The 27,793-nt window shown below is 43.8% G+C and overlaps 1 protein-coding gene across 9 annotated transcripts in view; it reads left to right on the forward strand.

Annotated features, from left to right (window-relative positions):
- Positions 1–27,793, forward strand: part of LOC110496473 (triple functional domain protein) — a 122,027-nt gene that overhangs the window by 29,959 nt on the left and 64,275 nt on the right. For 7 of the 9 annotated variants that reach the window (XM_036953063.1, XM_036953054.1, XM_036953055.1 and 4 more), the window contains exons 3-10: positions 4,975–5,049; positions 9,478–9,592; positions 11,083–11,275; positions 18,448–18,552; positions 20,404–20,600; positions 20,764–20,977; positions 21,513–21,635; positions 26,898–27,089. In XM_036953063.1, coding sequence (XP_036808958.1) covers positions 4,975–5,049; positions 9,478–9,592; positions 11,083–11,275; positions 18,448–18,552; positions 20,404–20,600; positions 20,764–20,977; positions 21,513–21,635; positions 26,898–27,089 — 1,214 coding nt within the window. Of the gene's footprint in view, positions 1–4,974; positions 5,050–9,477; positions 9,593–9,961; positions 10,096–11,082; positions 11,276–18,447; positions 18,593–20,403; positions 20,601–20,763; positions 20,978–21,512; positions 21,636–26,897; positions 27,090–27,793 lie in introns of those variants that run through there. The other 2 variants (XM_036953059.1, XM_036953061.1) reach the window with 2 other exon arrangements.

Genomic DNA, 27,793 nt, shown 5'->3' on the forward strand with positions numbered 1-27,793 from the left:
CGCCACTTTGTCTCTATACTGACGTTTTGCCTGTTTGGTTGCCTTTCAGAGAGACTAACTACACTGTTTGTATTCAGCCATATTCCCAGTCACCTTGCCATGGTTAAATGCGAGGGTTTGCGCTTTCAGTTTTGTGCGAATGTTGCCATCTATCCATGGTTTCTGGTTAGGGTAGTTTTTAATAGTCACAGTGGGTACAACATCTCCTATACACTTCCTGATAAACTCCGCCACCGTATCAGTGTATTCATCAATATTATTCTCGGAGGCTACAGGAAGCATATCCCAGTCCGCGTGATCAAAACAATCTTGAAGCGTGGATTCCGATTGGTCAGAGCAGCAATTGAATAGTTGAGTGTTTTAGCGGCGCGAGTACTACAGTCAATTTGTTGATAGAACTTAGGCAGCCCTTTTCTCAAATTTGCTTTGTTAAAATCTCTAGCTACAATAAATGTGTCCTCAAGATATGTGGTTTCCAGTTTGCATATAGTCCAGTGAAGTTCTTTGAGGGCCGTTGTGGTATCGGCTAGAGGGAGGACTCACACGGCTGGGACTATAACCGAAGATAATTCTCTTTGGAGATAATATGGTCGGCATTTGATTGTGAGGTATTCCAGGTCGGGTGAACAAAAGGACTTGAGTTCCTGAATGTTATCACAATCACACCATGAGTCGTTAATCATGAAACATACACCTTCTTCTTACCGGAGAGATACTTATTCCTGTCTGTGCAATGAACTGAGAACCCAACTGGCTGGACAGACTCAGACAGTATATCACGGGAGAGCCATGTTTCCATGAAACAGAGTATGTTACAATCCCTGATGTCTCTTTGGAAAGAAATCCTCCACCCTGAGCTCGTCAACTTTATTATCCAGAGACTGAACATTAGTGAGTAATATACTCGGAAGCGGTGGGTGGTGTGCGCACCTCCTAAGTCAGTTTAGAAGACCACTCCGAGTACCTCTACTCTGCCAACGTTGTTTTGGATCGGCCTCTGGAATCAGTTCAATTGCCCTGGGGGGACGAACAATGGAATCTGATTTGGGAAAGTTGTATTCCTGGTCGTAATGCTGGTAGTGCTGAGGAGTTACCGCCACTCTGATATCAAATAGTTCTTCCCGGCTGTATGTAATAACACAAAAAAAATGATCAGCTAATAATGTCAGAAATAACACATTAAAAAAATATATCTAGAAACACAGCAGCCCTCTTTGTCGGTGCCATTTTCCAACTTTTTCCCCCAATTGAACACACACATGCAGTGTGAGAAACAGTGTTTACTGGGAGTGCTGAATACACACACACACACACAACCCCCTCTGGGGGAGGATATAAAGATAGAGGTGCTGAGAATAAAGTTTACCGTGTGTCCTCACTCTCACTACTTTCATGAACTCCAAACTCTACACCGAAAACCAGTCTATCCCCATAATTTGAATTTCAACAGCAGCAAGAATCCAAGTATTTTGACAGTACCTAATGCATATTACAATATCATTATCATATGGTGAGGGAACACGCCTTCAGAATGAAGAATCCATAAACCCCAGACCAATTTTTTTTTTTAAATCTGTGACGTCAGTGGGCACGCAGAAGTAGAGGAGTTGATACCGGCGAATGGACAGATGATGAAAGTCAGCAAATTTCTCCACATCTGAAAGATCACCCGGACAAGTGACGAATATCTGTCACATATTCGATACCAGAACCTTATATAATGGACGTATATTGCTGCAGACGCTTTCGCTGTTTTGATCCGATTCAAATTGACAGGGATGAACAACTTGCTAGCCTTCGGTAATGATGTGCCCCGTGCTCGAGACGTTAGCAAGCTAGATTCAAATTAAATGCTTTGTCATTACTTGAGAAAAAAATCTATCGATTTGAGAACAAAATCAGTGGTGATTAATGCTGACTACGGTCAATACATTTTTTAACTAGGCAAGTCAGTTAAGAACAAATTCTTATTTTCAATGACAGCTTAGGAACAGTGGGTTAACTGCCTTGTTCAGGGGCAGAACCCAATGAATATCTTATTAACACTTTGTTCTAGCTAGCTATTTGTGTAGGTAGCTATCAAGTAAACCCAATGATGTGGGTTTGGGTTTACTTGATAGCTACCTACACAAATAGCTAGCTAGAACAAAGTGTTAATAAGATATTAATTTAAAAAGATTAAAAGCAATACAAACAAGTTATCCAGTAGGCATCTACTGAGGGAGCTAAGAGCTGTGTTGTCAGTCATTTTTTTTACCTTGTCAGCTCGGGGATTCGATCTTGCAATTTTTTGGTTACAAGTCCAACCCTCTAACCACTCGGCTACCTGAGGTTCCCCAAGTGCTGTCACAGAGCAATTGACAGAAATCAACTGTGCAAATGCACATAAAAAAGCCATTTTACTTGTAAAATGCGGTGAAATAAGATTACTATTGGCAGTTATTGAGCTGTTTTGTAACAGTTGTTTGTTTGTTTGTTTGTTAAAGTGTTTCATACACTCCATTTTAACTTTCATCACACACTTCTCATCAGTGTCCGATCAACACACACAACCATTTAAGACCATGTTAGCGCAATGAGCTAATTCGTAGGAATTTGGCTATTGGGCAAACCATCTCCACTCTCTTAGGTGGATTGATGTGCCAATCCAATCTGATGTTTGAATCTGATTTTATACCCCCTCACAGAAGGAAAGACAAATGAGAGAACGATGGAAAGAGAGAGAGGGTGAGAGTAAATGATAGATCATTATTTTCTTGTCACCTCAGAGATAGGAGGATTATCTCCATAAACACTCCCACAATGCCTGTGAGGGGAGGGAAGCCATGCAGTATACTACCAGCCCCCAGGTGTGTGTGTACTCGCCCCCAAGCTCTAAATGTATGGCCCAGGATTAGCTACACGATATACGCTTCTTTCTATAATGAGTCTGTCTGGGTGTGTGTGTGTCTGGGTGTTTGTGTGTCTGGGTGTGTGTGTGTCTGGGTGGGCGTGTGTGTGTGTGTGTGTCTGTGCTCACTTACTCCTCTGTGAGGCGCTGTAACATTGCAAAAGAGAGTAATGACATCATCATCTCTCGCTTCTCTCTTCTCTCTGTGTGTGTGTGTGTAATGGGTTGTGTTGTGTTGTCCTGGATAACTCTAAGGACACAGATGTATGAGTCTGCAGGGACAGAGGGAAGAAGGGAGGGCAGAGCGAGTGAGAGAAATAGAGAGGGGAGAAGGGAGGGAAATAGAGAGGGGAGAAGGGAGGGCAGAGCGAGTGAGAGAAATAGAGGGGAGAAGGGAGGGAAATAGAGAGGGGAGAAGGGAGGGAAATAGAGAGGGGAGAAGGGAGGGCAGAGCGAGTGAGAGAAATAGAGAGGGGAGAAGGGAGGGAAATAGAGAGGGGAGAAGGGAGGGAAATAGAGAGGGAAGAAGGGAGGGCAGAGCGAGTGAGAGAAATAGAGAGGGGAGAAGGGAGGGAAATAGAGAGGGGAGAAGGGAGGGAAATAGAGAGGGAAGAAGGGAGGGCAGAGCGAGTGAGAGAAATAGAGGGGAGAAGGGAGGGAAATAGAGAGGGGAGAAGGGAGGGAAATAGAGAGGGGAGAAGGGAGGGCAGAGCGAGTGAGAGAAATAGAGAGGGGAGAAGGGAGGGAAATAGAGAGGGGAGAAGGGAGGGCAGAGCGAGTGAGAGAAATAGAGAGGGGAGAAGGGAGGGAAGAAGGGAGGGCAGAGCGAGTGAGAGAAATAGAGGGGAGAAGGGAGGGAAATAAAGAGGGGAGAAGGGAGGGAAATAGAGAGGGAAGAAGGGAGGGCAGAGCGAGTGAGAGAAATAGAGAGGGGAGAAGGGAGGGAAATAGACAGGGGAGAAGGGCTGTGGTGGCATAAAAAATCCATCATATAGTCTTAGCCCCTAGCTAACACCTCCTTTTCTAACATGAAAACAGGTCTTTGTTACAGTGGGAGTCCCTATTTCTATAGCCTCACTGCTTCCTGTGTGTGTGTGTGTGTGTGTGTGTGTGTGTGTGCGTGTGTGTGCGTGTGTTCTTGCCTTATACTCTTCAACAGTTAATCCAGCCAGACAAAATCAATGGTATGAGATCCTACGACTACAAAGGGAGGCTTACTGGAAATCCTATCTAAAAACATTGACCCCTAATGGTCTGAATATTGATTTTGATCTCAGGCCCTTTTTATGAACAGTTCTCTCTTTTATGCACAAGTTCCCCCTGTTGATAATACTTATTATGCATTATGGTTGAACCAAAAGATTACATGTAACAAAAAAATTAAATGAAATGGGAAACAATTGAATTTCTATGTGAAATTGAATTGGACAATGATGTATGTTGATGCTAATATTATGTACAATATTCAATTATGTTTCCATATGATGACAGTGGCCTAATGTGTTCAATGGGCCGTGAACTGTTGTTTTTTGGCTGTTTCGTTCAGTTCATTCTAATTAACTTAGTGGTTATGAATCACCCCTCGCTATTGTCATTGGTTGCACTAGTTGCACTGTTTGTCGACATAACCTGGTACAAGCATTCATGGCATTTCCCTGAAGAAGACACATTGATGCTGAAACGTTGGTGATCGACCCAGTAAATGACTGGGAGTTTATATATGGAGTGTGCCACTCTCTTTATTTGTATAGCTTATAGTTTATTCGCCTTTAGTCAGCACCTCTACATAAAATCATTTTCTCTGGGTGTGCGCCAGCTCATGTCTTTTCTTTGACTATGATGCTGACATAATCAACCTCCTATTCCCTATACTCAAGTAAGAAATACAAAACTCAGACATTTGTTAAACAAGGTGGATAAAACTAGGCCTATTTTTCCTGAATCCTTTCGAAGGAAGAAGAGAGGATTTGAACATTGGGAGTTTTTGTAGAAACATGACAGAGCAAAAGTTTTTTTTTTATGTGATTTTTGATCCTAACCCTTCTGCCATTCCTCCTCTCTTTCCCTCTCTTCTCTCTCTCCAGGTTTTCGCAGAAATGAAGACATGAGAGCGATGGAGGTGTTGCCTATTCTGAAGGAAAAAGTTGCCTACCTATCAGGTGTGTGTGTGTGTGTGTGTGTGTGTGTGTGTGTGTGTGTGTGTGAGAGAGAGAGAATCGTCCTGGTTTCTTTCTTCATAAACAAAGCTAATGGAACATGACACATTGGCTACTTAAAGCTTTACACACTTACAGCTCCCAGGCATGGAATTACACACATGCACACTCTGAGTGTGTGTAATTATCAAATCAAATGTATTTATATAGCCCTTCGTACATCAGCTGATATCTCAAAGTGCTGTACAGAAACCCAGCCTAAAACCCCAAACAGCAAGCAATGCAGGTGTAGAATCACGGTGGCTAGGAAAAACTCCCTAGAAAGGCCAAAACCTAGGAAGAAACCTAGAGATGAACCAGGCTATGTGGGGTGGCCAGTCCTCTTCTGGCTGTGCCGGGTGGAGATTATAACAGAACATGGCCAAGATGTTCAAATGTTCATAAATGACCAGCATGGTCAAATAATAATAATCACAGGCAGAACAGTTGAAACTGGAGCAGCAGCACAGCCAGGTAGACTGGGGACAGAAAGGAGTCATCATGCCCGGTAGTCCTGAGGCATGGTCCTAGGGCTCAGGTCCTCCGAGAGAGAGAAAGAGAGAGAAAGAAAGAGAGAATTAGAGAGAGCATACTTAAATTCACACAGGACACCGGATAGGACAGGAGAAGTACTCCAGATATAACAAACTGACCCTAGCCCCCCGACACATGAACTACTGCAGCATAAATACTGGAGGCTGAGACAGGAGGGGTCAGGAGACACTGTGGCCCCATCCGATGACACCTCCGGACAGGGCCAAACAGGAAGGATATAACCCCACCCACTTTGCCAAAGCACAGCCCCCACACCACTAGAGGGATATCTTCAACCACCAACTTACCATCCTGAGACAAGGCCGAGTATAGCCCACAAAGATCTCCGCCACGGCACAACCCAAGGGGGGGCGCCAACCCAGACAGGAAGATCACATCAGTGACTCAACCCACTCAAGTGACGCACCCCTCCTAGGGACGGTATGAAAGAGCCCTAGTAAGCCAATGACTCAGCCCCCTGTAATAGGGTTAGAGACAGAGAATCCCAGTGGAAAGAGGGGAACCGGCCAGGCAGAGACAGCAAGGGCGGTTCGTTGCTCCAGAGCCTTTCCGCAACAGCCTTTTCTAAAAATGTTGAGAGGAATGGAAGATTCGATATAGGCCGATTCGTTTTTTTATATTTTCTGGGTCAAGGTTTGGCTTTTTCAAGAGAGGCTTTATTACTGCCACTTTTAGTGAGTTTGGTACACATCCGGTGGATAGAGAGCCGTTTATTATGTTCAGCATAGGAGGGCCAAGCACAGGAAGCAGCTCTTTCAGTATTTTAGTTGGAATAGGGTCCAGTATGCAGCTTGAAGGTTTAGAGGCCATGATTATTTTCATCATTGTGTCATGAGATATAGTACTAAAACACTTGAGTGTGTCTCTTGATCCTAGGTCCTGGCAGAGTTGTGCAGACTCAGGACAACTGAGCTTTGAAGGAATAGAGAGTCCGTAATTTGCTTTCTAATAATCATGATCTTTTCCTCAAAGTAGTTCATGAATTTATTACTGCTGAAGTGAAAGCCATCCTCTCTTGGGGAATGCTGCTTTTTAGTTAGCTTTGCGACAGTATCAATAAGGAATTTCGGATTGTTCTTATTTTCCTCAATTAAGTTGGAAAAATAGGATGATCGAGCAGCAGTAAGGGCTCTTCGATACTGCATGGTATTGTCTTTCCAAGCTAGTTGGAAGACTTCCAGTTTGGTGTGGCGCCATTTCCGTTCCAATCTTCTGGAAGCATGCTTCAGAGCTCGGGTATTTTCTGTATACCAGGGAGCTAATTTCTTATGAGAAATGTTTTTAGTTTTTAGGGGTGCAACTGCATCTAGGGTATTGCGCAAGGTTAAATTGAGTTCCTCAGTTAGGTGGTTAACTGATTTTTGTCCTTTGGCGTCCTTGGGTAGACAGAGGGAGTCTGGAAGGACATCAAGGAATATTTGTGTTGTCTGTGAATTTATAGCACGACTTTTGATGTTCCTTGGTTGGGGTCTGAGCAGATTATTTGTTGCAATTGCAAACGTAATAAAATGGTGGTCCGATAGTCCAGGATTATGAGGAAAAATATTAAGATCCACAACATTTATTCCATGGGACAAAACTAGGTCCAGAGTATGTCTGTGACAGTGAATAGGTCCAGAGACATGTTGGACAAAACCCACTGAGTCGATGATGGCTCCGAAAGCCTTTTGGAGTGGGTCTGTGGACTTTTCCATGTGAATATTAAAGTCACCAAAAATTAGAATATTATCTGCTATGACTACAAGGTCCGATAGGAATTCAGGGAACTCAATGAGGAACGCTCTATATGGCCCAGGAGGCCTGTAAACAGTAGCTATAAAAAGTGATTGAGTAGGCTGCATAGAGTTCATGACTAGAAGCTCAAAAGACGAAAACGTCTTTTTTTTTTTTTTGTAAATTAAAATTTGCTATCGTAAATGTTAGCAACACCTCCGCCTTTGCGGGATGCACGGGGGATATGGTCACTAGTGTAGCCAGGAGGTGAGGCCTCATTTAACACAGTAAATTTATCAGGCTTAAGCCATGTTTCAGTCAGGCCAATCGCATCAAGATTATGATCAGTGATTAGTTAATTGACTATAATTGCCTTTGAAGTGAGGGATCTAACATTAAGTAGCCCTATTTTGATATGTGAGGTATCACGATCTCTTTCAATAATGACAGGAATGGAGGAGGTCTTTATCCTAGTGAGATTGCGAAGGCGAACACCGCCATGTTTAGTTTTGCCCAACCCAGGTCGAGGCACAGACACGATCTCAATGGGGATAGCTGAGCTGACTACACTGACTGTGCTAGTGGCAGACTCCACTAAGCTGGCAGGCTGGCTAACAGCCTGCTGCCTGGCCTGCACCCTATTTCATTGTGAAGCTAGAGGAGTTAGAGCCCTGTCTATGTTGGTAGATAAGGTGAGAACACCCCTCCAGCTAGGATGGAGTCCGTCACTCCTCAGCAGGTCAGGCTTGGTCCTGTTTGTGGGTGAGTCCCAGAAAGAGGGCCAATTATCTACAAATTCTATCTTTTGGGAGGGGCAGAAAACATTATAGCTGTGGCTACTGAGGGATCAGACCCCAGACACTTGACCTTTGACCTCTCGTCTGTTCTTCCTGCCAGCTCTCGACTATTTTAGTGTTCAATGTTTCTCATCGCGCCGAAGCAGGAGGAATAAATGTGTGTATGTTTGTGACTGTGTCTGTGTGTGTTTGTGACTGTGTGTTTGTGACTGTGTGTGTTTGTGACTGTGTGTTTGTGACTGTGTGTTTGTGACTGTGTGTTTGTGACTGTGTGTGTGTTTGTGTCTGTGTCTGTGTGTGTTTGTGTCTGTGTCTGTGTGTGTTTGTGTCTGTGTGTGTTTGTGACTGTGTGTTTGTGACTGTGTGTGTTTGTGACTGTGTGTTTGTGACTGTGTGTGTGTTTGTGTCTGTGTCTGTGTGTGTTTGTGTCTGTGTGTTTGTGACTGTGTCTGTGTCTGTGTGTGTTTGTGTCTGTGTGTTATTCTTCTTCCTCTTTTGTCTGACTCCATTCTCCTCCTGTGTGTGGCCAAGGTCACTGACAGACCATAATAAACAGAAGAATGACTCAGAGAAAGAAATAAAGAGAGGAAGAGAGAGGAGGGTCTGAGTGAGTGGTTGCTATAGTGATTAGTTACTGTCTGTCATAACCATTTCCCATCAATGCATTTTGGAAAGTAATTGGCTTTGAAAGGAGAGGAGTGGTTTGGGGAGGGAGGGGGGGGGTGAAAGGAAGAGGGTGGTGTAGGAAATGAGTAGGGAGGTATTGAAATATGAAGAAATGTGGGGGTGGAGGGTGGTATAGATTGTGTATCCAGATACAATTAGGTCTACATAACACATATTGATATAGTCAAAGAAATTACTACAGGGTTTCTATAGAAATAGTTCTATGTTTCTGTATACTGCTATATAGTTTTCCTGATTAAAAAATACATGTTTTCCCTGCCTCTGAGTACCTGTTACTGACTGTGGCCATGATCGTACTCATGGGAATATAACTCTCTGTTTCGGTCTATGTTCACCAGGAGGCAGAGGTGTGTGTGTGTGTGTGTGTGTGTGTGTGTGTGTGTGTGTGTGTGTGTGTGTGTGTGTGTGTGTGTGTGTGTGTGTGTGTGTGTGTGTGTGTGTGTGTGTGTGTGTGTGTGTGTGTGTGTGTGTGTGTGTGTGTGTGTGTGTGTACGCTGCACTGTGCTCTAAGCTGACCGTTTTATCCTCTCTCTGTGTGTGTGTGTACGCTGCACTGTGCTCTAAGCTGACCGTTTTATCCTCTCTGTGTGTGTGTGTGTGTTCACTCTCTAAGTTGATTGTTTTATCCTGTGTGTTCCAGGGGGCAGAGACAGACGCGGTGGTCCAGTGTTAACGTTTCCTTCACGCAGTAACCATGACAGAATACGAGCCGACGACCTCAGAAGACTCATAGCGTACCTCGCTGGCATCCCCAAGTATGTCTGTTTGTGTCTTTGTGTGTGTACAGTATCTGCATGCGTACATATTGTGTGTATATTTGTATGGTTGGTTTAGTTTCTTGGATTCAGATCTTTAACCAAACACGAGAGAGCGGGGGAGGGAGGAAGAGAAAAATGGAGTGATGAAAACAAAGAGAGAGATATTGTGGGCCAGAATACCTGCTGCAGCTCCTCTGCTGCCAAGAACCCTTCCTCCACACTGTCACTAGAGAGAGGGAGAGAGAGATGGAGAGTCGGACCGAGGAGGAGGGAGGGATAGCGAGAGGGATGGGGAGTCAGAAACGAAAAGGAGGGAGTGAGAGATGGAGACAGCGAGGGGAAGAGGATAGAGCGAGAGAGAGAGAAAGAGAGAGAGAGAGCATGTGCGGAGAGGTGTGTGTGAACAACAGTGTCGCAGAGGCGGTACGGTTGCTGTATCTGCTCAGAAATAGTTGTTGGCTAAGTTTGAGTAGGTCTACGCTGCTGCTGTCTCCTTCTAGGTACGTCTCTCCTCTCTCTCCATCGTATCGCTCTCTCCTCATTAAAAATCTCTTTAACGGTTCTTCTCGCTCTCTATGTAAATGAGGTGTCGATCTCTCTTAGCTTTTTCACTCTATCCTCTGTATAATGTATTTCTGTGTTTGTGTGTTCTCTCCCTCTCTTTTCAGTGTATAGGGACTCAGAGTTTCTGTTTTAGTTTACCTGGAAAACATCTGCAGACACTCTTTAGCTGACTAACAAATAGACAGACAGACAGATGTTAGAGAGGAGGGAAGGATGGATAGAAAGAGAAGGGATCCAGAAATAGAGTCTTGGGAGGGAATAAGGGATTGAGATAGATGAAGGATAGATCCTAAAAGAGAGTGAGTATTCTCCCGAGAGAGAGAAAGAGAGAGAACTCTCTGGGGCTGAGTGTTGTGGTCCACAGAGAGAGGGAATAGAGGAAAAGACATGGTGGGATGACTAGAGGCTGTTTATTACTAGCCATGCAGGATGTATAGTGCAGTGGGACAAGATTAGTTTAACTACGGTCTTGATGCTGATGATGGATTCAGTCTCTTCTGCGTGGTTTTGGTCGTTATACTGAGTGTTAGGTTGCAGATTTTTCTTATCTGGCTGGAAATCACTGTAGTTGTGTGTTTGTGTGCGCGTGCGTGTGTGCGTTGGAGTGCATGCTATGTGTGCTTTTCACAGTACAGAAAATGCGTCATCTCCATCTCATGGTTTGTTTTGATTCTCTCCCAACCTCCTCCCTTTCCTCTCTTTCTCTACCTCCCACTCACCCTCCTCCCTCTGTCTCTACCACTTCTCTCTCTGCTCCCTCCCCTTTCCCACCCTACCACTCTCACTCTTTCGCTACCACCTCTCCCCCTCCTACCTTCTCTCTCCCTCCACACCTCCCTCCTCCCTATCTTTCGCTACCACCTTCCCTCTCCTTCCTCCCACCCCCTCCCTCCTCCTCCTCCTCCCTCCCTCCCCCTGTCCAGTGAGGAGGTGATCCAGCATGGCTTCACAGTCATAGTAGACATGCGAGGCAGTAAATGGGACAGTATCAAACCTCTACTGAAGATCCTCCAGGAGTCGTTCCCCTGCTGTATACACATAGCGCTCATCATCAAACCAGACAACTTCTGGCAGAAACAACGCACCAACTTTGGCAGCTCCAAGTTCGAATTTGAGGTAAAATTACTGTTTTTCTTTATTCAATTGCAGTGATTTGGTGTGCCTCAAACTTGATTTTGAGGTTCATATAGTTTTTTTTGGTCAGTCAAGCAATTCAAATAATGAATTGTAGTTAATGACATTAGTTAATCATAATTAATCACAATTGTAGAATTAGCTCAAATTTGGCCTAATAAAAAGCAGTGCAGTGAGTTATAGGCATACTATATTTTGATATAATTAAATAAACATCAAATAATTTTTATCAGAATGTTTTAATGACATTTTTACCATACACAACACAAAGGCCACTAACATACAGCTAGCTATTAGGCCTAATGCTCCCAATATTTCCAGGCCTACTACCTGTTATCAATGTTTTTGTAGTTTATCACTTGCACGCACACACACACACACACACACACACACTCTTAAAGCTTCAGGCATTCTAAATGAGCCTTCTCCCTTTTTCTGATTGGGGGGTTGACTATTGGTAAAAATAACTGGCTCTATGGATACAAAGACCAAAAAGCTTTTAAACCTGTCCAACAATGTTATGAATCCCACAGAAGACAATAACAATAGATCAGCCAGGTCTGAGTTCATGTAAAATGTCAGAACTATTATCTAGCCTAGGCTACATATCCATGTTCTTCAACATGAACTAGTCTCAAGCTGCTAGTACTACAATTGGGATAATTTGCTTAAATCTTTTGACCTATGAACTACAACAAAAACAGTAGCCTAGCAAAATGGAATGGATTTCCTGTTCTGATTTAAAATAATTGTGGGAAGTTAGTTGAATCCAAGAGGCATTCAGCCGTTGTAAACATTATTTGGGTTAGCTAGCTAGGTAACGCTAGCACAATGAGCAAGCTACTTCTGTACAATTTTTTTTTTTACTGTTATCTAAAGAAATGCCTGGGAATGTATTAATGGTTGAACTTCCCTTAAAAATGGTTGCTCAAAACAGCGCGCATAATGGATGTTTAAGCACCACAGTAGATGGGTTGGCTTTATAACGAAAATGATGCGCGCGCATTTCTGTGGCCAGAAGCCGTTCTTTGTTATGATTCTGAGCAGTCAGACAGCGAGCGACACTGACAAGAAGCTGCCATGTGGGGAATCATAGGTGGCTTGTTTCTCGCTCTTGATACTTACTATGTCTTGGTTTGATGTGTTTTGCCTTATTTCATGTGAATGCTAAAATTCGCTAGCTAGCTAACCAACAACTGTACCGATGTATTTGAGAGACGAAAAGCGCAAATTGTGTAAATGTATTTATGTTTTCAATAAGCACTTGGTGACGAATACAGCATGTTGTCAACAATCTATGCCAACCCTGTCTGTTTTGCCCCAAAATTGCACTCGCGTCAGTTTTGTTGCCAAACAACTAATCCATCTATAGAGACAGACAGCTAATGAGAAAGAGTGCACATTGCACAGTGTGTGTGTGCGTTTGTTGCGCTTTAGAGGGTCAGTGTGGAAACACGTGCACTTAAAAGGGTCTGTGCACTGAAGGAATGGAGATGCGATTAACGGCATCCGAAAAAAATATGGCATTTGTGCCATAACACGTTATTAGCGTCTTATCTTTGACAGACCTTTTATTATGGTCATTTTTTGTTCTTCCAATGCATTTTAATACCAGTGCCTTAGCCCAATCAGAACAAACTCAACAGCAACATGATATGGTGTGTGTTAACTGTCAGATGGAAGTCTACTGCTCTGTTATGTTCTGCTGTATTACATGTTTGATTTAGAATCACAATGGGTTATTGTTAGGAGCTGCTTGTTTTGACACACACAAGCTGCCATTTTCAGTTGTTTTTGATAGAAGTAATCAAGCCTATGTAATATTGTTGAAAATCCTGCAGAGCAAGGCAATAATATACTAGTGTTAAATCCTGCAGAGCAAGGCAATAATATACTAGTGTTAAATCCTGCAGAGCAAGGCAATAATATACTAGTGTTAAATCCTGCAGAGCAAGGCAATAATATACTAGTGTTAAATCCTGCAGAGCAAGGCAATAATATACTAGTGTTAAATCCTGCAGAGCAAGGCAATAATATACTAGTGTTAAATCCTGCAGAGCAAGGCAATAATATACTAGTGTTAAATCCTGCAGAGCAAGGCAATAATATACTAGTGTTAAATCCTGCAGAGCAAGGCAATAATATACTAGTGTTAAATCCTGCAGAGCAAGGCAATAATATACTAGTGTTAAATCCTGCAGAGCAAGGCAATAATATACTAGTGTTAAATCCTGCAGAGCAAGGCAATAATATACTAGTGTTAAATCCTGCAGAGCAAGGCAATAATATACTAGTGTTAAATCCTGCAGAGCAAGGCAATAATATACTAGTGTTAAATCCTGCAGAGCAAGGCAATAATATACTAGTGTTAAATCCTGCAGAGCAAGGCAATAATATACTAGTGTTAAATCCTGCAGAGCAAGGCAATAATATACTAGTGTTAAATCCTGCAGAGCAAGGCAATAATATACTAGTGTTAAGTCCTGCAGAGCAAGGCAATAATATACTAGTGTTAAATCCTGCAGAGCAAGGCAATAATATACTAGTGTTAAATCCTGCAGAGCAAGGCAATAATGTAATAGTGTTAAATCCTGCAGAGCAAGGCAATAATATACTAGTGTTAAATCCTGCAGAGCAAGGCAATAATATACTAGTGTTAAATCCTGCAGAGCAAGGCAATAATGTAATAGTGTTAAATCCTGCAGAGCAAGGCAATAATATACTAGTGTTAAATCCTGCAGAGCAAGGCAATAATGTAATAGTGTTAAATCCTGCAGAGCAAGGCAATAACATACTAGTGTTAAATCCTGCAGAGCAAGGCAATAATATACTAGTGTTAAATCCTGCAGAGCAAGGCAATAATATACTAGTGTTAAATCCTGCAGAGCAAGGCAATAATATACTAGTGTTAAATCCTGCAGAGCAAGGCAATAATATACTAGTGTTAAATCCTGCAGAGCAAGGCAATAATATACTAGTGTTAAATCCTGCAGAGCAAGGCAATAATGTAATAGTGTTAAATCCTGCAGAGCAAGGCAATAATATACTAGTGTTAAATCCTGCAGAGCAAGGTAATAATATACTAGTGTTAAATCCTGCAGAGCAAGGCAATAATATACTAGTGTTAAATCCTGCAGAGCAAGGCAATAATATACTAGTGTTAAATCCTGCAGAGCAAGGCAATAATATACTAGTGTTAAATCCTGCAGAGCAAGGCAATAATATACTAGTGTTAAATCCTGCAGAGCAAGGCAATAATGTAATAGTGTTAAATCCTGCAGAGCAAGGCAATAATGTAATAGTGTTAAATCCTGCAGAGCAAGGCAATAATGTAATAGTGTTAAATCCTGCAGAGCAAGGCAATAATGTAATGGGGTGATATGCTATTTGGTTTGATTTATATACAGTTTTATTTGCTGTGTCTAATGTGATAATGCGTGAAGCTCTACTTTTTGTTGTTGTATTAAGTTAACATACACACACGCAGTTGCACACCCTGTTCAAGCAGAACCACGGGTGTATTGGCTTGTTTCGATTGGTTGATGGTGTGTGAAGCCATGTCACTGTCAGCCAGTTGCCACAGGGCAAAATACACATACAGGATTAAACACCACCTGCTCTCTACCCTGCTGTGCGTGCGTGTGTGTGTGTGCGTGTGAGGCCATGCCTGCGTTTGTGTACGTGCATGTGTGTGTGTGTTTTTCAGCGCCACATTTTGCTCTGTAAAATCGCTTTGTCCTCCAATGCTGGGTTATGCTTTTAAAATGTGAACATTAAATATTAACATTCCATTAGGAGCTGAAACAGATGGAACATTACTGTATAAGAGATGGAGGGAATAGAGCGAGAGATGGAGGGAATAGAGCGAGAGATGGAGGGAATAGAGCGAGAGATGGAGGGAATAGAGCGAGAGATGGAGGGAATAGAGCGAGAGATGGAGGGAATAGAGCGAGAGATGGAGGGAATAGAGCGAGAGATGGGGAATAGAGCGAGAGATGGAGGGAATAGAGCGAGAGATGGAGGGAATAGAGCGAGAGATGGAGGGAATAGAGCGAGAGATGGAGGGAATAGAGCGAGAGATGGAGGGAATAGAGCGAGAGATGGAGGGAATAGAGCGAGAGATGGAGGGAATAGAGCGAGAGATGGAGGGAATAGAGCGAGAGATGGAGGGAATAGAGCGAGAGATGGAGGGAATAGAGTGAGAGATGGAGGGAATAGAGCGAGAGATGGGGGGAATAGAGCGAGAGATGGTGGGAATAGAGCGAGAGATGGAGGGAATAGAGCGAGAGATGGAGTGAATAGAGTGAGAGATGGAGGGAATAGAGCGAGAGATGGGGGGAATAGAGAGAGAGATGGGGGGAATAGAGAGAGATATGGGGGGAATAGAGTGAGAGATGGAGGGAATAGAGTGAGAGATGGAGGGAATAGAGCGAGAGATGGGGGGAATAGAGAGAGAGATGGAGGGAATAGAGAGAGAGATGGAGGGAATAGAGAGAGAGATGGGGGGAATAGAGTGAGAGATGGAGGGAATAGAGCGAGAGATGGGGGAATAGAGCGAGAGATGGGGGGAATAGAGTGAGAGATGGAGGGAATAGAGCGAGAGATGGAGGGAATAGAGCGAGAGATGGGGGGAATAGAGCGAGGGATGGTGGGAATAGAGTGAGAGATGGAGGGAATAGAGTGAGAGATGGAGGGAATAGAGTGAGAGATGGAGGGAATAGAGTGAGAGATGGAGGGAATAGAGTGAGAGATGGAGGGAATAGAGCGAGAGATGGAGGGAATAGAGCGAGAGATGGGGAATAGAGCGAGAGATGGAGGGAATAGAGCGAGAGATGGAGGGAATAGAGCGAGAGATGGAGGGAATAGAGCGAGAGATGGGGGGAATAGAGCGAGGGATGGTGGGAATAGAGCGAGAGATGGTGGGAATAGAGCGAGAGATGGAGGGAATAGAGCGAGAGATGGGGGGAATAGAGCGAGAGATGGAGGGAATATAGCGAGAGATGGGGGGAATAGAGCGAGAGATGGGGGGAATAGAGCGAGAGATGGGGGAATAGAGCGAGAGATGGAGGGAATAGAGCGAGAGATGGAGGGAATAGAGCGAGAGATGGAGGGAATAGAGCGAGAGATGGAGGGAATAGAGTGAGAGATGGAGGGAATAGAGCGAGAGATGGGGGGAATAGAGCGAGAGATGGAGGGAATAGAGTGAGAGATGGAGGGAATAGAGCGAGAGATGGGGGGAATAGAGCGAGAGATGGGGGGAATAGAGCGAGAGATGGAGGGAATAGAGCGAGAGATGGGGGGAATAGAGCGAGAGATGGAGGGAATAGAGCGAGAGATGGGGGAATAGAGCGAGAGATGGAGGGAATAGAGTGAGAGATGGAGGGAATAGAGTGAGAGATGGAGGGAATAGAGTGAGAGATGGAGGGAATAGAGTGAGAGATGGAGGGAATAGAGTGAGAGATGGAGGGAATAGAGTGAGAGATGGGGGGAATAGAGCGAGAGATGGAGGGAATAGAGTGAGAGATGGAGGGAATAGAGTGAGAGATGGAGGGAATAGAGCGAGAGATGGAGGGAATAGAGCGAGAGATGGAGGGAATAGAGCGAGAGATGGAGGGAATAGAGCGAGAGATGGAGGGAATAGAGCGAGAGATGGAGGGAATAGAGTGAGAGATGGAGGGAATAGAGCGAGAGATGGGGGGAATAGAGCGAGAGATGGAGGGAATAGAGCGAGAGATGGAGGGAATAGAGCGAGAGATGGACGGAATAGAGTGAGAGATGGGGGGAATAGAGCTAGAGATGGAGGGAATAGAGAGAGAGATGGTGGGAATAGAGTGAGAGATGGGGGGGAATAGAGAGTGAGATGGAGGGAATAGAGAGAGAGATGGAAGGGAATAGAGAGAGAGATGGAGGGAATAGAGAGAGAGATGGGGGAATAGAGTGAGAGATGGAGGGAATAGAGTGAGAGATGGGGGGAATAGAGCGAGAGATGGAGGGAATAGAGCGAGAGATGGTGGGAATAGAGTGAGAGATGGGGGGGAATAGAGAGTGAGATGGAGGGAATAGAGAGAGAGATGGAGGGGAATAGAGAGAGAGATGGAGGGAATAGAGAGAGAGATGGGGGGAATAGAGTGAGAGATGGAGGGAATAGAACGAGAGATGGGGGGAATAGAGCGAGAGATGGAGGGAATAGAGTGAGAGATGGAGGGAATAGAGCGAGGGATGGGGGGGATAGAGCGAGAGATGGAGGGAATAGAGCGAGAGATGGAGGGAATAGAGTGAGAGATGGAGGGAATAGAGCGAGGGATGGGGGGGATAGAGCGAGAGATGGGGGGAATAGAGAGAATAGAACGAGGGATGGGGGAATAGAGAGAGAGATGGGCTGACACGTTCTAACCTTGGCTTGTTGTGATTTTCTCCTCTCTGCCTTTCTCTGGATTTAGAGGGCTATGCATCTTTAATTTGTTTGTCTTCCATCACTCCTTCTCTCATTCTGACTATCATCCTGCCCACGCAAGGCTTTGTCAGGTCTCTCTCCTCATCCCTCTCTCCTCTCTCTATCCTTCAATCTGAGTGTGAGCGTTAACCTTGCTGTGTGGGTTGGTATTATCTTGGCAACATAAAGCACTTGAGAATGGAAACAATCTTTCCCATATTTCTCAATCTGTACAGACATGTACATGTACCTGTACATGTACCTTTTCTGAGCAAAAAGTCATTTTAGAAATGTCCCCAAAAAACGTTACATTAATCATCAGACTATCAATATGAAGAGAGAGGGAGATGAGACCTCAGAATCATTTATCTCTGTCCACTCCCCTTTTTGTCACAGCCAATCAAAACTTTGTCTGAGTGTCTGAATCACCATTAGTGTTGTGTGGGTCACTGACGGAGTGGACACGGGGTGGGCACAGGGTGAGGGCACGGTGTGGGCACGGAGTGGGCACAGGGTGGGCACGGGGTGAGCTTCTCCTGGTCCTGTCTACCATTGTTAACCAAAAAGCTGTGATGATTCAGATGGAATTGATTTAAATGTTCTCTATCCCTCACTCTTGTCCCTATCTTTCCCTTCCTTCGTCATCTTTCTTCCTCATCTCTCTCTCTCTGTCCCCCACGTCTCTCCTCTCTTCCTCCCCCCTCTCCCGTATTCTCTCTAGACCACCATGGTATCGTTGGAGGGTCTGTCTAAGGTGGTTGACCCCTCCCAGCTGACCGCTGACTTCGAGGGAAGTCTTGAATACAACCATGATGAGTGGATCGAGGTACATCCTGCCGATCAATTAATCAATCAATGGATCAATGGTTTGCCTTTTTTTTTTAGATAAGAGATAGATATATATATATATATATATATATATACAGTGCCTTGCGAAAGTATTCGGCCCCCTTGAACTTTGCGACCTTTTGCCACATTTCAGGCTTCAAACATAAAGATAGAAAACTGTATTTTTTTGTGAAGAATCAACAACAAGTGGGACACGATCATGAAGTGGAACGACATTTATTGGAGATTTCAAACTTTTTTAACAAATCAAAAACTGAAAAATTGGGCGTGCAAAATTATTCAGCCCCCTTAAGTTAATACTTTGTAGCGCCACCTTTTGCTGCGATTACAGCTGTAAGTCGCTTGGGTTATGTCTCTATCAGTTTTGCACATCGAGAGACTGAACATTTTTTCCCATTCCTCCTTGCAAAACAGCTCGAGCTCAGTGAGGTTGGATGGAGAGCATTTGTGAACAGCAGTTTTCAGTTCTTTCCACAGATTCTCGATTGGATTCAGGTGTGGACTTTGACTTGGCCATTCTAACACCTGGATATGTTTATTTTTGAACCCTTCCATTGTAGATTTTGCTTTATGTTTTGGATCATTGTCTTGTTGGAAGACAAATCTCCGTCCCAGTCTCAGGTCTTTTGCAGACTCCATCAGGTTTTCTTCCAGAATGGTCCTGTATTTGGCTCCATCCATCTTCCCATCAATTTTAACCATCTTCCCTGTCCCTGCTGAAGAAAAGCAGGCCCAAACCATGATGCTGCCACCACCATGTTTGACAGTGGGGATGGTGTGTTCAGCTGTGTTGCTTTTACGCCAAACATAACGTTTTGCATTGTTGCCAAAAAGTTCAATTTTGGTTCCATCTGACCAGAGCACCTTCTTCCACATGTTTGGTGTGTCTCCCAGGTGGCTTGTGGCAAACTTTAAACAACACTTTTTATGGATATCTTTAAGAAATGGCTTTCTTCTTGCCATTCCATAAAGGCCAGATTTGTGCAATATACGACTGATTGTTGTCCTATGGACAGAGTCTCCCACCTCAGCTGTAGATCTCTGCAGTTCATCCAGAGTGATCATGGGCCTCTTGGCTGCATCTCTGATCAGTCTTCTCCTTGTATGAGCTGAAAGTTTAGAGGGACGGCCAGGTCTTGGTAGATTTGCAGTGGTCTGATACTCCTTCCATTTCAATATTATCGCTTGCACAGTGCTCCTTGGGATGTTTAAAGCTTGGGAAATCTTTTTGTATCCAAATCCGGCTTTAAACTTCTTCACAACAGTATCTCGGACCTGCCTGGTGTGTTCCTTGTTCTTCATGATGCTCTCTGCGCTTTTAACAGACCTCTGAGACTATCACAGTGCAGGTGCATTTATACGGAGACTTGATTACACACAGGTGGATTGTATTTATCCTCATTAGTCATTTAGGTCAACATTGGATCATTCAGAGATCCTCACTGAACTTCTGGAGAGAGTTTGCTGCACTGAAAGTAAAGGGGCTGAATAATTTTGCACGCCCAATTTTTCAGTTTTTGATTTGTTAAAAAAGTTTGAAATATCCAATAAATGTCGTTCCACTTCATGATTGTGTCCCACTTGTTGTTGATTCTTCACAAAAAAATACAGTTTTATATCTTTATGTTTGAAGCCTGAAATGTGGCAAAAGGTCGCAAAGTTCAAGGGGGCCGAATACTTTCGCAAGGCACTGTATGTATATATATATATATATAGAAACTAAAATACGTGCAGACACACACACACACACACACACACAATGTAGCTGTCTTAGTCAGTACTACAACCAGAAGTTAATCAATACATCCATATCTGTGTTCTTTTCCAGGTGCGGGTTGCGTTTGAGGAGTTTACGGGGCACGCGGGTCACATGTTGTCGAGGCTGGAGGAGATGCAGGAGGTGGTGGCGAGGAAAGACTTCCCCACGGACCTGGACGGGGCGCGGCGCATGATAGAGGAACACGCCACGCTGAAGAAGAAGGTCATCAAAGCCCCTATAGAGGAACTGGATACGGAGGGACAGAGGTAGGCTATGCAACACACGTACACAGGCACACACACATTGACGCAGACATGCGTGCACTCACTCACTCACTCACTCACTCACAAACAGACTGATGGTGATGCTAATTTTACTCTTCTGATGATGTGTCTGTGTATGTTGTGTGTTGTGTGTGTCCTCTCCCAGGTTACTGCAGCGTATCCAGAGCAGTGAGTCGTACAGGAACTCTAACGCCAGCGGTGTGTGTAACGCTGACACCCAGGGGCTGGTGCCACGCGTCGCCACCCTGCTGGACAAACTCCACAGCACACGACAACACCTCCACCAGGCCTGGCACATCAGGAAACTGCAGCTGGACCAGTGTTTCCAGCTCCGCCTCTTTGAACAGGATGCTGAGAAGGTACGATGGATGGATGGATGGATGGATGGATGGATGGATGGATGGATGGATGGATGGATGAAAGGAAAAGAAAAGTGCAACAGTTACTGGTGCTAGTATGATTTGCTGTGTGTGTGAAGGGGGGTGAATAGTTCTAGTCTAATATACTGATAAATAGGGGATAATAGATGGATAGTTTCAGTAAAGTAGACAGATTGCAGTGTTGGACTGCGGTAAGGGCTTGTTGCTAGGACACCGTGGACAGTAGTTGGCTCTGAAAAGCCTGTTGGTTTTCTCTTTTGACACTCAGTCCATTGCTCTTCTCCCTGTGCTTTGTGCTGATACATCTATATATATATATATATATATATATATATATATATATATATATATATATATAATCACACACATACGTGCACACGTGAAAGCATAGACACTCAACACATAGAGTACACACAAAGATACACCCACAAACACACTCTACCATCTGTAGCTGTTGGCTGCCTGCCCTATCCCATCTCTAACGTGTGTGTGTGTGTGTGTGCGACTTTTACAGATGTTTGATTGGATCATGCACAACAAGGGTCTGTTCCTGGCCGGCTACACAGAGATCGGCAACAACCACCCTCACGCCATGGAGCTACAAACTCAACACAACCACTTCGCTATGAACTGCATGGTAAGAACACACAGACCGGAATCAACACACACACACACTCTGAGCAGCGGGCTGTTAGATAACTAGAAGCTGTGTCCATACTGGCTTACGTAATGGTTATCAATGACTTTAGAGGCATTCTTCAGTTTCTCCAGTACATACAGTGCATTCAGAAAGTATTCAGACCCCTTCTCTCTTTCAACATTTTGTTAAAATGGATTAAATTAAATAAAAATCCTCATCAATATACACACTACCTCATAATGACAAAGCAAAAACAGCTTTTTAGAAATGTTTGCAAATGTATAAAACCAAAAAACAGATACCTTATTTACATACGTTTTCAGACCCTTTGTTATGAGACTCAAAATTGAGCTCAGGTGCATCTTGTTTTCATTGATCATCCTTGAGATGTCTCTACAACTTGATTTGAGTCTACCTGAGGTAAATTCAATTGATTGGACATGATTTAGAAAGGCACACACCTGTCTATGTAAGTTCCCACAGTTAATGGTGAATGTCAGAGAAAAAACCAAGCCATGAGGTTGAAGGAATTGTCCGTAGAGTTCAGAGACAGGATTGTGTTGAGGCACAGATCTGGGGAACCATACCAAAAATGTGGTGCCTGCTGCATTGAAGGTCCCTAAGAACACAGTGGCCTCCATCATTCTTAAATGGAAGAAGTTTGGAACCACCAAGACTCTTCCTAGGGCTGGCCGCCTGGCCAAACTGAGCAAACAGGGGAGGGCCTTGTTTAGGGAGGTGACCAAGAACCCGATGGTCACTCTTACAGAGCTCCAGAGTTCCTCTGTGGAGATGGGAGAACCTTCCAGAAGGACAATCTTCCAGAAGGACAACCATCTCTGCAGCCCTCCACCAATCAGGCCTTTATGGTAGAGTGGCCAGACGGGAGCCACTTCTCAGTAAAATGCACATGACAGCCCACTTGGAGTTTGCCAAAAGGCACTTAAAAGGACTCTCAGACCATGAAAAATAAGATTCTCTGGTCTGATGAAACCAAGATTGAACTCTTTGGCCTGAATGCCAAGCATCACGTCTGCAGGAAACCTGGCAACATCCCTACAATGAAGCATGGTGGTGGCAGCATCATGCTGTGGGAATGTTTTTCAGTGGCAGGGACTGGGAGGCTAGTCAGGATTGAGGGAAAGATAAACGGAGCAAAGTACAGAGAGATCCTTGATGAAAACCTGCTCCAGAGTGCTTAGGACCTCAGACTTGGGCCAAGGTTCACCTTCCAAGAGGACAACAACCCTAAGCACACAGCCAAGACAAAGCAGGAGTGGCTTCGGGACAAGTGTCTAAACATCCTTGAGTGACCCAGCCAGAGCCCGGACTGGAACCAGATCGAATATCTCTGTACAGGGCTGAAAGTATCTGTGCAGCGATGCTTCCAATCCAACCTGACAGAGCTTGAGAAGATCTGCAGAAAAGAATGGGAGAAACTCTCCAAATATAGGTGTGCCAAGCTTGTAGCGTCATACTCAACGACTTGAGGCTGTAATCGCTGCCAGAGGTGCTTCAACAAAGTACTGAGTAAAGGGTCTGAATACTTATGTAAATGTAATTTTTTTTTATTTTTATATTTAATACATTTGAAAACAGTTCTAAGAACCTGTTTTTGCTTTGTCATTATATGGTATTGTGTGTAGATTGATGACGGAACAAATGTATGTAATAAAATAAGGCTGTAACGTAACAACATTTTCAAAAGTCGAGGGGTCTGAATACTTTCCGAAGGCACTGTACATTTTCTGACGTATAAATGAATGATCGAATGCCTTGTTATTGTTTCAACGGTGGATTACCCCTTTAAAGCAGGAGATGAATCTAATGTATTGCCTCAGCTAGATGATGGACACTGGCACTGACATTTAGCTCTGCACTAAAACCAATACAATCGCTCTCTCTGTCTCAGTCGCTCTCTCTCTCTCTCTCTCTCTTTCTCTGCACTTCCTCTCAATTTTCTATTTCAATTTAATTTTTTGGGGGGCATGGGAAAGATATGTTAACATTGCCAAAGCAAACAAAGTAGATAATAAACAAATGTGAAATAAACAATACAAATGTACAGTAAACATTACGCTCACAAAAGTTCCAAAAGAATAAAGACATTTCAAATGTCATATTGTAGTGATGTGCAAATAGTTAAAGTACAAAAGGGAAAATAAATAAACATAAATATAGGTTGTATTTACAATGGGGTTTGTTCTTCACTGCTTTTTCATCACGTTTTTCTTGCGGCAACAGGTCACAACTCTGTTATTGCTGCACATTGTGGTATTTCACCCAATACATATGGGAGTTTATCAAAATTGGATTTGTTTTCAAATTCTTTGTGGGTCTGTGTAATTTGAAGGGAATATGTGTCTCTAATATTGTTATACATTGGACAGGAGGTTAGGAAGTGCAGCTCAGTTTCCACCTCATTTTGTGGGCAGCGTGAACATAGCCTGTCTTCTCTTGAGAGCCAGGTCTGCCTTCGGTGGCCTTTCTCAATAGCAAGGCTATGCTCACTGTGTCTACATAGTCAAAGCTTCCCTTCATTTTGGGTCAGTCACAGTAAATATGCATTCTGCCACTGTGTACTCTCTGTTTAGGGCCAAATAGCATTCTAGTTTGCTCAGTTCTTTTTGTAAATTCTTTCCAATGTGTCAAGTCATTCTCTTTTTGTTTTGTCTCTCTGTCCCCCTCTGGTGTGCACACATACCGTGATTAGTTCAGATGCTCTGAGGCTAGGTCAGTAGGGAGACCATAGGTAGCATTTACAAAGCTGGCGTCCTTCCAAACTTGCATCACTCAATCATTTTATTTATGTTCTACCTTCAGAAGGATCACTGTGATCCACTAGCATAGATTGATGTCATTTGCCTGTGAGCTACGTTTTGTTTTGTGTGGACAAAGTGCTGACTCCATTTCTTTTGTTTTTGGCTTGTTATGAAATATCTGTATATTTATTTGTCTGTTATCTGAATAGCAAAATAAGCCAAATCAATCTCTTCCCCTCTCTCCCTCTCTCCCTCTCTCCCCCTTCCCCACCCCCTCCCTCTCTCCCTCCCCCCCCCCACCCCTCTCTCTCTCTCTCTCTCTCTCTCTCTCTCTCCCTCCCCATTTCCCCTCTCTCTTTTCCCCACCCTATACCACTCTATCTCGCACTCCCCCCGTTCCCCTCTATCTCTACCCCTTCTCCACCCTGTTCCCCTCTCTCTCTACCCCTTCTCCACCCTGTTCCCCTCTCTCTCTACCCCTTCTCCACCCTGTTCCCCTCTCTCTCTACCCCTTCTCCACCCTGTTCCCCTCTCACTCTACCCCTTCTCCACCCTGTTCCCCTCTCTCTCTACCCCTTCTCCACCCTGTTCCCCTCTCTCTCTACCCCTTCTCCACCCTGTCACTCTTTCTCCCCCGTCCCTCTCTCTCTCTCTCTCTCTCTCTCTCTCTCTCTCTCTCTCTCTCTCTCTCACCCTGTCCCCCTCTCTCCCTCCTCCCTTTCTCCCTCCCCCTTCCCCAACCAGTCCCCCTCTTTCTCCCTCACCCCGTCCCCCTCTTTCTCCCCTGTCCCTCTCTCTCTCTCTCTCTCTCTCTCTCTCTCTCACCCTGTCCCCCTCTCTCCCCCTCCCTTTCTCCCTCCCCCTTCCCCAACCAGTCCCCCTCTTTCTCCCTCACCCTGTCCCCCTCTCTCTCTCCCCATGTTCTCCACTCCCTCTCTCCCTCCTTTGGTTGGAATTGTGTTGCTGTCCTGGGACTCTGTGGGGTCTATTTGTGTTTGAACAGAGCCCCAGGACCAGCTTTCTTAGGGAACTCTTCTCCAGGTTCATCTCTCTGTAGGTGATGGCTTTGTTATTGAGGGTTTGGGAATCGCTTCCTTTTAGGTGGTTTTAGAATTGAATGGCTCTTTTCTGGATTTTGATAATTAGCGTGTATCGGCCTAATTTGCTCTGCATGCATTATTTGGTGTTTTACATTGTACACAGAGGATATTTTTGCAGAATTCTACATGCAGAGTCTCAATTTGGTGTTTTTCCCATTTTGTGAAGTATTTTTTTGCCAGAAATTCCTACAAATAAACTTAAGAAGGCACACCTGTTAATTGAAAAGCATTCCAGGTGACTACCTCGTGAAGCTGGTTGAGAGAATGCCAAGCGTGTGCAAAGCTGTCATCTAGGCAAAAGGTGGCTATTTGAAGAATCTCAAATATAAAAAATATTTTGATTTGTTTAACAGTTTGTTGGTTACTACATGATTCCCTTTGTGTTATTACATAGTTTTGATGTCTTCACTATTATTATACAATGTGGAAAATAGCAAAAAATAAAGAAAAACCCTTGAATGAGTAGATGTTCTAAAACATTTGACCGGTGGTGTATATGTTGAAAAGGGTGGGGCTTAAGCTGTCTCACCTTTTTGTTGTTTGTGTACATGGATTTAATAATGTTGTATGTTTTTCCCCCAACCTCACTTTCCATCAATTTGTATAGCAGACCTTTATGCCAAATTGAGTCAAGCTTTTTTGAAATCAACAAAGCATGAGAAGACTTTGCCTTTGTTTTGGTTTGTTTGTCTATTAGGGTTTGCAGGGTGAACACGTGGTCCGTCGTATTTGTAAAAAGCCAATTTGACATTTGCTCAGTACATTGTTTTCATTGAGGAAATGTACGAGTCTGCTGTTAATGATAATGCAGAGGATTTTCCCAAGGTTGCTGTTGACGCATATCCTACTGTAGTTATTGGGGTCAAATTTGTCTCCACTTTTGTGGATTGGGATGATCAGTCCTTGGTTCAAAATATTTGGGAAGATGCCAGAGCTAAGGATGATGTTAAAGAGTTTAAGTACAGCCAATTGAAATTTGTGGTCTGTATATTTGATCATTTCATTGAGGATACCATCAACACCACAGGCCTTTTTGGGTTGGAGGGTTTGCATTTTGTGTTGTAGTTCATTCAATGTAATTGGAGAATCCAGTGGGTTCTGGTAGTTTTTAATAGTTGATTCTAAGATTTGTATTTGATCATGTATATGTTTTTGCTGTTGTTTCTTTGTTATAGAGCCAAAAAGATTGGAGAAGTGGTTTATCCATACATCTCCGTTTTGGACAGATAACTCTTCATGTTGTTGTTTGCTTAGTGTTTTCCGATTTTCCAAGAAGTGGTTGGAGTCTATGGGTTCTTCAATTACATTGAGCTGATTTCTGACGTGCTGTTCCTTCTTTTTCTGTAGTGTATTTCTGTATTGTTTTAGTGATTCTCTCTCTCCTCCATCCTCTCCAGAATGTGTATGTGAACATCAACAGGATAATGTCCGTGGGTAACAGGCTGTTGGAGTCAGGTCACTATGCCTCGGTGCAGATTAAACAGATCTCAGGTCAGCTGGAAGCGGAGTGGAAAGCCTTCGCTGCTGCCCTGGACGAACGCAGCACACTGCTGGAGATGTCTGCCGCCTTCCACCAGAAATGTGACCAGGTGGGTGGTGGTGGTACACACACTAGCGGTATGAACATGCTGTATACGCGTATGCAGGGACACACATATCCAGGCAAACACACACACACAGATAATTGATTTGTTTGTTTAATTCCAAATACAGAATCTGGGCGGTTATCTTTCCCAATAGGAATATTCCATATGATTATTTTCATGTTCCACAGTTAAAGATAGAAAAACAGTGTGTTTTCCAAGGAATTGAACCATTTCCCATAGATACTACTTCACAAAGCCTCTCTCTCCTCTCTTTGTGTATTCTGATTGCTCGAGGGCAGGCACATGGAGAATGCATGCACACATCCCCCCGTGTGTGTGTGATCAGTGTATGATGTGGTCGTACAGTGAGACGAACATTTGATTAGAATCCTACTGTCTGTTTAATATTCCCACGAGGCGTCTTTTTAAAACATTTTCTCTGCCATGTCTTCCTCTGTTGTCCCATAAGGATTGGAACAATTTACAGAGGTCTAACCTAGCCATGTGAAATCCAGGTCATCATGGTAGAATAATTCAGTGAATCTCTGAATAATACAGAATAGAACAATAGTATATACCTTTTGTTGTGTGTGTGTGTATAATATGTGTGTGTTTTAAGTTGTTTGCCGTGTATAAATTGTGTGTTTATAAAATGTGTGGCACCTTAATCAGGGAGGACAGGCTCATAGTAATGGAATCACCATTCC

This window comes from Oncorhynchus mykiss, chromosome 18 (genome assembly GCF_013265735.2).
Source record: "Oncorhynchus mykiss isolate Arlee chromosome 18, USDA_OmykA_1.1, whole genome shotgun sequence".
Lineage (NCBI taxonomy): Eukaryota > Metazoa > Chordata > Actinopteri > Salmoniformes > Salmonidae > Oncorhynchus > Oncorhynchus mykiss.